Genomic DNA, 12500 nt, shown 5'->3' with positions numbered 1-12500 from the left:
AACTGGCCATAGATGTTTATACCAGTTTATACGGGAGAATAATAAGCGCTTCCAGGAGATGCCTCGGTTTGCCTGCGCGCGCCGGAGAGAAGATGGCCTCAACTCACCAGCTCTCAGATGGGGCACTGCTACCAAGACGCGAATGGTCCACACTAAATAGAGCAAGATCCAGAGTCGCCAGAACTGGTGACAATCTGGTTAAATGGGGCCTCAAAACCGACCCATCCTGCGAGTGCGGAGAAACTGAACAGAACATTGACCATGTCCTAAGCTCGTGCCCGCTTTCAACCAATTTAGACAACATTGACCTGGTCAAAATTAACCAAAGAACACTTGAATGGCTGTCTGTCTGGCGTGATAAGCTATGATGACCAGCGCTCCGGAGTAAGGCTCACCTCGATTTCGCCTGGGGATTACCATAATTTGCCTGAACAAGGTTTGTATACTCCGGCATGCTGATCACCGATTGACTGGCGTCTTACAACACGCAACCAATCACGTTAGCTCTCAATCTCTCCTCTATCTGTATATAAATTACTTGCTCTTAACTAAAAATGAAGATCTAACAAGAAAAGTACAAGTGGGTGTCGGTCTAGGGTGTAACGATCATCAAGAAATAAGATTTGATATTATATGTGAAAGATTAAATAGTACGAATAACATCCCAGTACCTGACTTCAGGAGAGCCTATATTGAAATGTTGAGGAGATATTTAGGACAATTGGTCTCATACGGGCAGCCATGACAGGATAGGCTGTCTAGATAAAAAGTGTAGTGAAGTCAGGTACGCCATGTACACGGAGGTCATTAGTGCAGTCGGAAGTCTAGACCAAGGTCGGGAAATCAGGTCACGGACGAAAGTATGTAATATCAAGGTCAGGTCACTTACAAGCATAAGGGGAATAGCAGGGTCAATGGTTTAGACGTAATGTACAGTAACCTAACTGCTACGATTTTGTTTGTGCAAAATAGATTTATTCCCTTCAAGGCGATAATGAAGAATACTAATACTTCCAAATGGATGACGGACAGGCTGAAAATAAAATCGGGATAAAAAGAGGGTTTTACATCAGAATAAAGAATGTGGATACATTCCTTAGATTTAAGTATGATAATATAGCTAGAATGATGAAAAATAACACGCGTGCAAAGAAACGAACTACGAATTTAAGGCTGCTAGACAAGCGAGATTCTACCCAAAGGGCTTCTTTCATCTTTACAAAACAAAATATAAGGAATGTATAGGCCCAATTAAAAACGACAAAGATATTTCAACAGATTCGGAAAATAGAATAAGTGAGGCGTTTAATGAATATTTTCTCACGGTATTTACTAAGGAAAGGCTAGATATGGTACTTGACTGCGACCCTATCTTCAGTGGGGAAGAAGGAAGTAGACTAACTAAAATCATGAAGTAGTTAAACATATCGATGGACTTAAAGCTACAAAATCCCCAGGTCTAGGCGAATTTTTTCCTTGAGTGCTCAAAGAGTGCAAATTTGAAATCTGCAACCAGCTAGCGTAATGGGTTTATTCACTGACACTTTGTCACGTCCGAGCTGAGTTCGAGTCCTCCGCTCGACCAAGTTTCAATTTCCAACATATGCCTCCTTCGAGCTTCTCAGTCTCGACTGCAATGGCATGGAATTAAAAGTGAATTGTGATTGAAAAGATGTTAATCTGTTGACTGGGAACCATTCAATGTATGTATAAACTTTCCCACGCGTATATACTATCGATTACACTATCATGACGGAGATGTGTTGAACACAAAAAAATCGTGTATGTGTATGTAACTCGAGCATACAAATATAAGAAAGTTGTGCTCAACTTATATCTCTCTTGATATCGTAATGGGTTTAGTCACTAACATTTTGTCACCTCCGAGCTCTGATCGAGTCCTCAGCTCGACCACGCTTCATTTCCCAACATATGCCTCCTTCGAGCTTGTCAGTCTAAACTGCGATGTCATGGAATTACAAGTGAATTGTGATTGAAAAGATGTTTATATATATATATACATATATATATATATATATATATATATATAATGAAAAAGGTAGTGTAAAGTTTTATGGAGGTGAGGGTTTGTACTGAGGAGATCCTGTTAGTTATATTTCGTTTAAGCTTTTCAGTCTAACTGATTAGTTTAGGTAAAAATGACCTTCGGGATTCTTCTTCTCCTTCGGCTCTCTTTTTCTAACCCCGGCATTGCCGTGATTAAGGTCTCCTCTGTAAAAGTCTATTTAATAATCTTGTTCCTGGTGCTCCTTCCAGTTTTGTTGTGGTCCTCATAATAGAGTTCATAGCATTTCAAATAACCTCATTTTTTATCCTGATATCGTACGTCATACATATTTCTTTGGTAAACAACACTACTATTCATCTTATGCAGCTTTTCGAAATGAATTAGATGTTTCATATGAAGTAAAAAGATTCATTATTTAGTAATAGTGCCTTCCGATGTTTAAGAATTAAGTGAAATGATTTATCTAATTTAATCTTTATCCATAATCGTTATTTATCATTTAACTTTATATTTATCTATTCACCCACTTATTTATTTGTTTGTTTGTTTGTTTATTTATTTATTAATTTGTTTATTTACTCACCTAATTTTTTATTCATTTATCTATCTAATAATCTATTTATTTATTTATTCATTTATTTATTTGTTTATTTATTTATTTTATTTATTCATTTACTCATCTATTTGTCTATTCACTAATTTATTATTTTTTATTTAGTCATTATTTATTCATTTATTCATTTATTTGGTCATTTGTTTATTCATTTACAAATTTATTTATTATTTTATTTTTTTCATTTGTTTATCTATTTATTTACTTATCTATTTATTTCATTTGTCTGTGTTCAATCATGGGAAGAAATGATAAGATGTTCAGTATTCTATTTCAGTAAAGTCCAGCAAAGCATAGCTTATCCAAGATGAATTCCCTTTTTTTATTTTGGAAGGTGTTGACGTAGAAGTACAAATGTGTTCAGATAACAATCTCCTCCGTGCTTTTTTTTTTTTTTTTTTTACGACATCCAAGTAAGAGGCGGTCCCAGCTCTATCCCCGTATCCCCGGCCTCTCCCTGCCACTCCGCCTCCAGTATGACTTCCGCACGTGTAGTTCCTTCCTATGAGTCTGACCTCTAATCACATAATCGCTTTAAGTTCTTCGTTGAAGAAAAGGGAAAGAGTAGGGGGGAGGAGGGGAGAGGACGCAAGGGGAATGACAGAAGAAAGTAAGGAGAAGAAGGGTACGAGGGAAGGGGAGAATGTTAATTTTAGTCAAGGATTAACCAATAAGGAATCGTGTGTAGCGTCCCTTCTGTCGGTGATTTTTGTTTTGCTGTGATTTCTGTGGTATGAATCAATACACAGGTTTGTTATTTGATTTTATTGTTTGATTATTTTAATGTTCTTAATCTCATTAAATTCATTTTACGTTATTTTACCTTATATTGTTTTATCTGATTTTGTTTTGTTTTATGTTAAATAATCTAATCTATCTTGTATAAGTCTATCTTGTTTCATCGCATTTCTTTTATTTGATTTTAATTAATTCTATCTGATGTGTTATCTTTCTATAGATAGTTCTATCTCACCTTTATTCTAACTTACTTTATTTTAATTAATTCTATTCATTCTATCTAATGTGCTATCTTTTTATAGATAGTTCTATCTTACCTTTATTCAAACTTACTTTATTTTGATAAATCTATTTGTTTTAACCTATTCCTAATGTACTTGCAAGTAGAAGGGAGAAAATAATGAACCACACTTTTTCAGACAAATATTGGTTATATGCTAGTGGCAGTACGTTAACTAACAATGCAGAAAGTACACTAAAGCCAGAGAGAAAAAAAAATCGATGAAAAAGGTGTGAAGCTGTTTTCTTAGTTTACATCTTAATCCTCTCGAATCCTGTAACGCAATGTATAGTCTGACTTAGCATTTCTCAGACAATTTCAATCAACGGAAAGATGTATCCTCAGCCTCAAAGAAGCTTCAATCATTCAAGATGTTTACTACTATAGAATCTATATATTCCATTACCCTGCCATAACACATATCAGGAGTGTTGTTTATTTATTAAACATTCATTCACACTGGAATGGTGTTTCACCGGACCGAAAAAAATCGTATTGTACTGAGCGGATAGTGGGTAAAGTATGTCACTGTCTTAACAGGGTTTATTCATGCAAGTTAAGCTGAAAGGAGAACGTGGACGCTTGTAAGCGACACGCGTGGTACAGATTGGTTACCGAGCTCGTTAAAACGCCTATTCATTCTCTTCCAAGGAGACGAGGGATCGTCTTTTCACCACTGCAGGCTTCCCTGTCTTTTGCCTATGCATACGTCTCTGTCTGTCTGTCTTTTTCTCTTTCTGTCTGTATGTTTGTCTCTCTCCTTCTCTCTTTCTGCCTGTATGTTTGTCTCTCTCCTTCTCTCTTTCTGTCTGTATGTTTGTCTCTCTCCTTCTCTCTTTCTGTCTGTATGTTTGTCTCTCCCCTTCTCTCTCTCTGTCTGTTTGTCTCTCTCTCTCTCTCTTTCTCTCTCTCTCTCTCTCTCTCTCTCTCTCTCTCTCTCTCTCTCTCTCTCTCTCTCTCTCTCTCTCTCTCTCTCTCTCTCTCTCTCTCTCTCTCTCTCTCATTATAAGGAAATAGTAATGATAATAGTAGTACTAATGATGATATTAATAACAGTATTGATAATTACAATATATGGATATATATCAAAGGCCCCTTCCTCTTTATAGGAGGAGCGGCTGAGTCACACACTTTAAACTCCATATAACGCGCCTCTGTAACATCTATCATAACACTTGGTAGTTAGTTCATGTAGTTAGATACAGCACATCCATTGCAGGTCTCCACATTCGGAGTTGCTTTACTCACACTGCGCTTCAATCTCTATTCTTCATTATACGGCGACCCCCTTCTCATCCACTCCAAAATTTTACAGGGCAGATGAAAAGACAATCCCCTCGGGTTGCGTCACCTTTTTATCCATTCACAATATTCCTCCATTCACGCTTATCTTTTGCACTTTACCCTTCTCTTCAGACATTTCTTCGTGCATCCAGAGGCCTTTACCTCATCCATCAACCTCATTCCTGGTCTTCCTCTCAAGTGTCCTCCATCCCCATTCACTTTCCACACTTCCTGGTAGTTTTTCATCGTTCATTCTTTCCTAATGTCAAAACCACCTCAGTATTTTTTTTGTCTGCCTTATACGTCAGTTCTTTTTCCTTCCCCGCTATCTGACTAACCTCAAGTTTTCTCACGCTGTCCATTCTTGTAACACATACCATATTTGTCGCAATCTTCATTTTTTAAGAGTATTTAGGCTCCTTTCTCTTTTTCTTAGATTTAAAGTCTCTGTTCCGTAGAATGGCGTGGATACAATCACTACATACAATCTTCTTTTTGCACCTATCCCTAAGTAACTATTTCCCATAAAAGTCTGTTCCATTGAACCGCGTGGATACAATCACTCCATACAATCTTCTTTTTGCACCTATCCCTAAGTAGCCTTTCCCCATAAAAGTCTCTGTTCCGTAGAATGGCTTGGATACAATCACTCCATACAATCTTCTTTTTGCACCTATCCCTAAGTAATCATTTCCCATAGCACTTTTCATCCCACCAAAACGTTTAATTCCAACCTTTATCTCCTATAGTTAAATTGCACATCTGTTTCGTTGATGGTCACATGTGGCCGTTGAAGGCCAAATCTCTTCACTTCCTCAAGCCTCTCACGCTTCATACTCACATCCTACGTGACACTTGTCATATAGTGCACATCTCATTTCTGTACTTTTGCTCACCTTTATTCTTAACTTTCTCCTCTCACCCACCTCATATTCCTCCAACCTCACTAACCAATTACAAAATTTACCAAACACCCTTGCGTTTAGCTCTTATCTCATCCATAAAGACACTGAACAACCACGACGATATCACACAACCCAGAGACTCTCACGTTCACATTAAAGCATTCACTCTCTCCACTCCTTATGCGGACTCATTCCCTACTGTAAACGTAAAAACTGTTGATCTCCCATTATTCAAAGCATCTATAATACACTCCACATTATTGTCCTTATGCTCCTCAATATATAAGGCTCACAAATATCACCATACCTTTTAAATTTCTTAGAATCATGAGCTATTATCTTTTGAAAATTCTGCAAAATGCGTCTTTTACCAATCCTTACAATTATACATAAGAAATACAATTTATTCTAGTTTTTCACACGATTTTTTTGCTTTTAATCAACACTTCAACAACCTTTACATGCTAGTGTATGTCTCTTAGGCAGAAACAGTAATGTTACTTCCTTTCCCTTACATTTATACATCAAAGGCCTTTTTCCCCATACACGGGAGGTAGCCAAAAAAACAAAGGCATAGAAACCACTCCCACCCATTCCATCCCCTACATACTCCACTCCAATCTATCCCTTTCCCTCCCTCTTATCTTGGCACCTCCTGGATGACGGGTCATCCCTGCATCTTGTCCACTACCCTTAAAAATATATGAACTACTTTCACTCTTTTTTGGTTACTCTAGCTCCGCCTTTGTAATACTCTTCTGATTTACTTATATCTTTCATCCATATTTTCTATCTAGTCTGAACACAAAAATTATATTAAAGATTGGATGAGATACCCTCTATCTGTCTTACAAACTGTGCTTTCATGCAAACTTCCTTCCGAAGCATACTGTTTTGTTTTCATGCATTAACTTGTCCTTGCCTTTATGCTGGTAATATGGCAGCATTAAAGTTTTTCCAAAGAAACGTGGCCGCTTTAAGCCACCTAACTTCCACCCTGCATATCTAATTTCCTGATTATAAAAAAAAATCTAAATTTTCCTTAATAGGGATATTTTGAAATATCTTTTTCTTATGAGCTTCGTTCCGATCATCATTACCTCTTCCTTGAAGAACACGCTAGAGCTAATACTTTTAGACTAGAAAAAAATATATAGAGTCTGGCGCAACATTTTTATTTCTAAACTACCCTCATACTGTACCTCTCCTTCTCTCATTTCATTCATTTCTCCCTGACTGTTTTGTAACTGTTATATTAAACAGCACTTGCTCTTCCTCCATAACTATATCCTCTGGAGTCCAATATGGTTCTATCCTCTCTTCCATTCCTTTCTTCCTATTCATAAGTGACTTTATTTAACCGTATATCTTCCTCTATACACTCTTATGTTGATAACACTAATGTACACTCATCTACGCCTTTCCTCGAACAGCGTTCTCAATCTGAGCCTCATTATATTAAAATTATATATACATAACACATGGCTTAAGATCTTTCTAGTATATCTGACTGGGGCACATAAAGTTTAGTTTCTTTCAACGCCGTCATTGACTCAAGTTTTCATATATTTTCATTCAACACAATATTTAATGAAGCTCTAACTTATTCTCTAGTGGCACTAATAAAATTAAATGAAAAAACACGTACGGTATATCAACAATTAATAAGACGGGTTCAATGAAATTTTATGCTTTCTAATATGTTCTGTTTTATTTTATTTTATTTTTAATTCTAGTTAGCTTCTACCACAGTAAGATCTGGTCTTAAGATTTCCCAACCCTGGGGACATGGCCCCAAGCGCCAAGTGTTTTTCCTGGGGTCACCAAGACATCTTTTATGGTACATTTTTTTGTTTTTCCAAATTCATATTGCTATAATAAAATTCAATGATGTTAACTTTGTCTTTTATAACTTTACATTACCTTTCTTACACATATATTTAGTATACTTGTCTTCTACTTTTTACAGTCAACAACTAATCATATATATTAACACATATACAAATAGTGGGATAGCAGTCACACCATGAGGATCATATTGGGGTTGCCTGAAGAGAAGGTTGGGAAACACTGTCTTAAGGCCATCGGACATAACTGGTCAGATCCGACTAGATATGCAGTGATTGTAGTTTGTCCGACCAACATACACCGTCTAGTTTGACAGGATCCGACAAGATCTGTCCGGCGGCCTCACGACCAGATCGTACCGTGGATGGGGTCGCTATGGAGTATGCTTCTCATATCAGGGGAGACAAAACTTCTCCCTGTTCGTCGCAATATTATTATTGTTAATGTTATTATTGTTATCATCACCATCATCATTATTATCATTGTTATTATTATTGTTACTATTATTATTACAGGAGATACAGTGATGGTGGACCGCCTGATGAGGTTATTTGATGTTTGTTTAAGAGAGGGTAGAGTGCCGGATTACTGGAGTGCCTGCATAGTTCCACTTTACAAGGGAAAAGAGAACAAGTGTGAGTGTAGTAGTTTCAGAGGGATTAGCTTGTTAAGTGTAGTTGGGAAGGCTTATGGGAGGGTCTTGATTGAGAGAATTAGGAGAGGAACAGAGGGAGTAATTGGTGAGGAACAGTGTGGGTTTAGGACATATAGAGGTTACGTAGATAAAATTTTTGTGGTAAGACAGAGATGTGAGAAAGCTAAAGGAAAAGGTAAGGATGTTTTTTTTTTTCATGGATTTAGAAAAGGCTTATAATAGGGTACACAGGAAGGCACTGTGGGAGGTATTGAAGATATATAGGATAGGAAGAAAGCGTTTAGGAGCTTTCAAGAGTTTTTATGAGAGTAGTAGAGCGTGTGTCATGATTAGAAATGGAGAGAGTGAGTGGTTTGAGGTAAAGGTTGGACTTCGTCAGGGGTTTGTTATGTCACCCTGGCTGTTCAGTTTATACATGGATGGGGTGGTGGGTCAGGGATTGGAGATGATTAAAGAAAATGGAGAAAATTGGGAGATAAGCCAGCTGTTGTTTGCTGACGACACTGCGCTTGTAGCAGGATCAGAGGAGTGATTGAGGAAGTTGGTGACAGAGTTTGGGAAAGTGTGTGAAAGAAGGAAGTTGAAGATAAATGTGAGTATAAGTAAGGTGATGAGATGTACAAGGGGTGAAAGTGGCAGCAGACTGGAAGTGAGTATTAAAGGAGAGAGACTGGAGAAAGTGGATATTTTTAGATACTTGGGTACGAATGTGGCAGGAGAGGGAGAAGTGGAGGAGGAGGTAGAATGTAGATTGAGAGAAGCGAGTAGATGCCTTGGGGGATGAAAGAGTGTAATGAAAAATAGATGTTTGGGAATGATTGTTAAGAGAAAATTGTATGAAGGAGTGATTGTACCAACAGCACTGTATGAGGCAGCAACATGGAACATAAGAGAGGAAGAGAGAAGGAGTTTGAATGTGTTTGAGATGAGGTGTCTGAGAAGTATGATGGGGGCTACTAGGCTAGATAGAGTGAGAATTGAGGAGATGAGGAGGAGAGCGTGGGTGGAAAGGGAGTTGGAAGATAGGGTGGATGAAAGAGTATTGGGATAGTTTGGACACATGGAAAAAATAAGTGAAGAAAGACTAGTATAACAGGTGTGGAAGGCAGAGGTGGAAAGCGTAAGCATGAAGGGGCGACCTAGGATGAGATGGAGGGATGCGGTAAAAGGGGCTTTAGCGAAGAGGAGAATGTCTGTAGAGGAAGGACGGGAGAGGACAGAAGACAGGGGTGAATGGAGAATGGTTGTATATGGATGATGCTGTGACGTATGAGGTGGAATGGATGGGGGATGGGGGCAAGGGAGTATGTGTAAGAAAAAACTGACGCAGCCCGAAGGGATTTCTCCCCGTCTTCTCCTTTTCTGCATGAGGGGACGGAGAGGGGGGGGTCGCCGATTTAATGAAGCGGCCTTGCTGTGGATGTGTTGTGTCTTGCGACACTGCTTCTGACCCAGGGAAGTGGACAAGATGCAGGGGTGACCCGTCATCCAGGAGGTGCCAAGATAAGAGGGAAGGAAGAGGGTGGAGGGGAGTTCAGTGTGATAGGGATGGAGTGGGTGGGAGTGGTTTTTATGCCTTTGTTTTTTGACTACCTCCCTTATAAGGGGGAAAGAGCTTCAATTTATAGTAGATTAAATTGTAAAATTGATTTTAAGAACTGTAGAGGCATTAGTCTTTTGAAAGTAAAATATACGACAAAATTATAACAAAGAAGATAATGAAAGGAAAAGTAGATTTTGTTGAGGAAATAGTTTTGTTGGGAGTACGAGTAATGATGGTCTTCTTAGCCATCTCGATTTGAAGATGGAGAAAAGTGAGAGATAAGCCAGCTGTTGTTTGCGGACGACACTTCGCTTGTAGCAGGATCATAGGAGTGATTGAAGAAGTTGGTGACAGAGTTTAGGAAAGTTGAAGGTAATATCAGTCTATCAGGTCCATGTTGTAAGAACATCTTTATTCAGTTGTTTGTCATTTCCTTTTTCTTAGTCTCGATTTATCTTTTTATTCTTTTCGGTATCTCTTCGTTTGTGTGTAGGATATGAAACAAAATTTATACAGTAGGAATTTTAAGGTAATATCAGTCTATCAAGTCCATGTTCTAAGAACATCTTTATTCAGTTGTTTATCATTTCTTTTTTAAAAGTCTCGATTTGTTTCTTTTTTAGTATCTCTTCGTTTGTGTGTAGGATATGAAACAAAATTTCAATGAAACATATAAAAATTTATTTATTCCTTACACTTGCTGCCCTCAATGGAGACAATGCAAAGTGCTACCAACTACAAAATATTCATATAAAAAAACTTCCAATAGGTTTTTATGGGAAGAAATGCCTTTTGGGGTAAACTGTACAATCAATATGTCAGATATAACACTATGTACATCATATTTGGGGTAATTGTAAGGATAATAATTATAATAATTAATAATATAGAGTAGGCAGAAGGAAGAAGGATGAGAAGAATTGATCACATTTGACAACTGTTGAAAATATTGAGATCATATGTGAATTTTTCTGATGGTTTGTAGTCTTTCTGACTGCCTCGTATTTTCAGCTTAATACTACAAGTAAGTCTCCGGACGAATTTGAGCAATTTCATCAAGTGACCAAAAATATATATAATTCCTTCTACCGATTTCAAGCTTTATAAACTTTGAATGATTAACATAATCAAAAATTATAAATAAAGATATCAAAGTCGTTGTTGATACAAATAAAGGACAAATGAAATGACATAGTAATTAATATGCACAGAAACATTGTTGTACTGACTAGATGTAAAAACAAACTGACAACGTGTTTCCCTAACCAGGTTATAAAAGAAAGATTGGGAGTCAGTGGATCCTTGTTCACAGCCAACGATCCAAGGGACATCACCAAGACCTAGGCTGTGATGTCACTTAAGTACTGCACTGGGAATGGCTTCTTGTCACGTAATAAAAATCTTACCATATTTGACTAACATTATTCGATGTAATTATCATACATCGACTTAACAAAGTGAACTGGCTTAACAACTGCAACCTGTCATAGAATGACAAACACTTTGATATTATGAAAGTGTAATACGATTGGCCAGTGGAGACCGACATGTCGGCATATGGCATGTCACACTGGGATTCGATAGTGCACGAAAATGTCAGCAAAACGAAAGTGGAGGCTCTCTGCCATCTAACCGCACAAGAGGGTAAGCTGATGGGTCATTCCTGGGCTTCCAACGGTCATATCTGAAACAAGAAGAAAAAAGTTTTGTAAAATTCACTGAAGGAAAACACCAATAAGAATTTTTCCAAGTAATCAAAACAAAGTAAAGCAAGTTTGTGTGTGAAGAGTAACTTACCAGTATAATCACAAAGCAGAACGATTTCCGCCATGCCGTAGTCTCTGGCTGAGTTTGGCAATGGACGACTCAGTAGGTACTTCTGCATCATGGGGTACCGTTAACCGTTTTCTTTTCAAGGCTGGTAACGGCTTCCTCTCACTTCGGCTTCTTTCTTCAATTATCCCTCCACAACCATCAGCACGACTCCGCAGTCTCACAAAGCTTTGTTTTGCTGAGATTCGACAACTTCTATGAGATCTTCCCCGCTCTGAATGACCTACTCTCCGTGAGAGTAGGCCACCACATCATGACAGCTGACATAGATGGCGTAGAATGGCACCTGGCATCTGAATCATCACCGAGAAGAGTGTTTGTGCACCTTGGGACTGACCAGACTGGGGAGGTGAAGGGGTGGGTGGGTTACTGTTGCTGTTGTTGCAAAGATGAAAGGTACTTGACGAAAGCTTCTGGTTTGGAAGGCACTGGCACTTTAACCTTGGGAGGTTCCGGAGGACTTGGTCCCTGACGGCAAATTGGTGTCGCAATGCGTGGGTGAGGAGTTAAATTTTGATGTATTTGAACTCTATAATGAGTGCAGGACACACTACCTGTAACACATTGTCTTTATACAAAACAAGTCTTTTGAGTGTCTTTTGGTAACGGGCCAGCCGTTTAAAGAATAAGGCTGCTCTCCATGCCAGAACACAGCCAGCTGTTCGTCACCCCACAGTCTGACAAAAGGTTATCGGTTTCTTCAGATGCGCTCGAGAAGTCGAAGTGCGACCCCGAGGACATACTGACTGATGTGAAATCGATATCTGGATCG

The 12500-nt window shown here is 38.3% G+C and overlaps 1 protein-coding gene across 3 annotated transcripts in view; it reads right to left on the bottom strand.

Moving 5' to 3' along the window:
* Nucleotides 1–10553: 10553 nt before the first annotated feature.
* LOC143033858 (uncharacterized) overlaps nucleotides 10554–12500 on the bottom strand; it is a 17171-nt gene continuing 15224 nt past the window's right edge. For all 3 annotated transcript variants that reach the window (XM_076199418.1, XM_076199421.1, XM_076199420.1), the window contains exons 2-3: nucleotides 11693–12500; nucleotides 10554–11579 (exon numbers count right to left, since the gene is read on the bottom strand). The exon at nucleotides 11693–12500 is cut by the window's right edge and continues 1100 nt beyond it. In XM_076199418.1, the coding sequence (XP_076055533.1) occupies nucleotides 12347–12500 (154 nt within the window). In that variant the 3' untranslated portion in view covers nucleotides 10554–11579; nucleotides 11693–12346. The remainder of the gene's footprint in view (nucleotides 11580–11692) is intronic.

This window comes from Oratosquilla oratoria, chromosome 16 (assembly GCF_046742065.1).
Source record: "Oratosquilla oratoria isolate Oo_2021 chromosome 16, ASM4674206v1, whole genome shotgun sequence".
Lineage (NCBI taxonomy): Eukaryota > Metazoa > Arthropoda > Malacostraca > Stomatopoda > Squillidae > Oratosquilla > Oratosquilla oratoria.
Note: the sequence above shows the minus strand (reverse complement) of the source record. Positions and strands in the feature narration are given on the sequence as shown.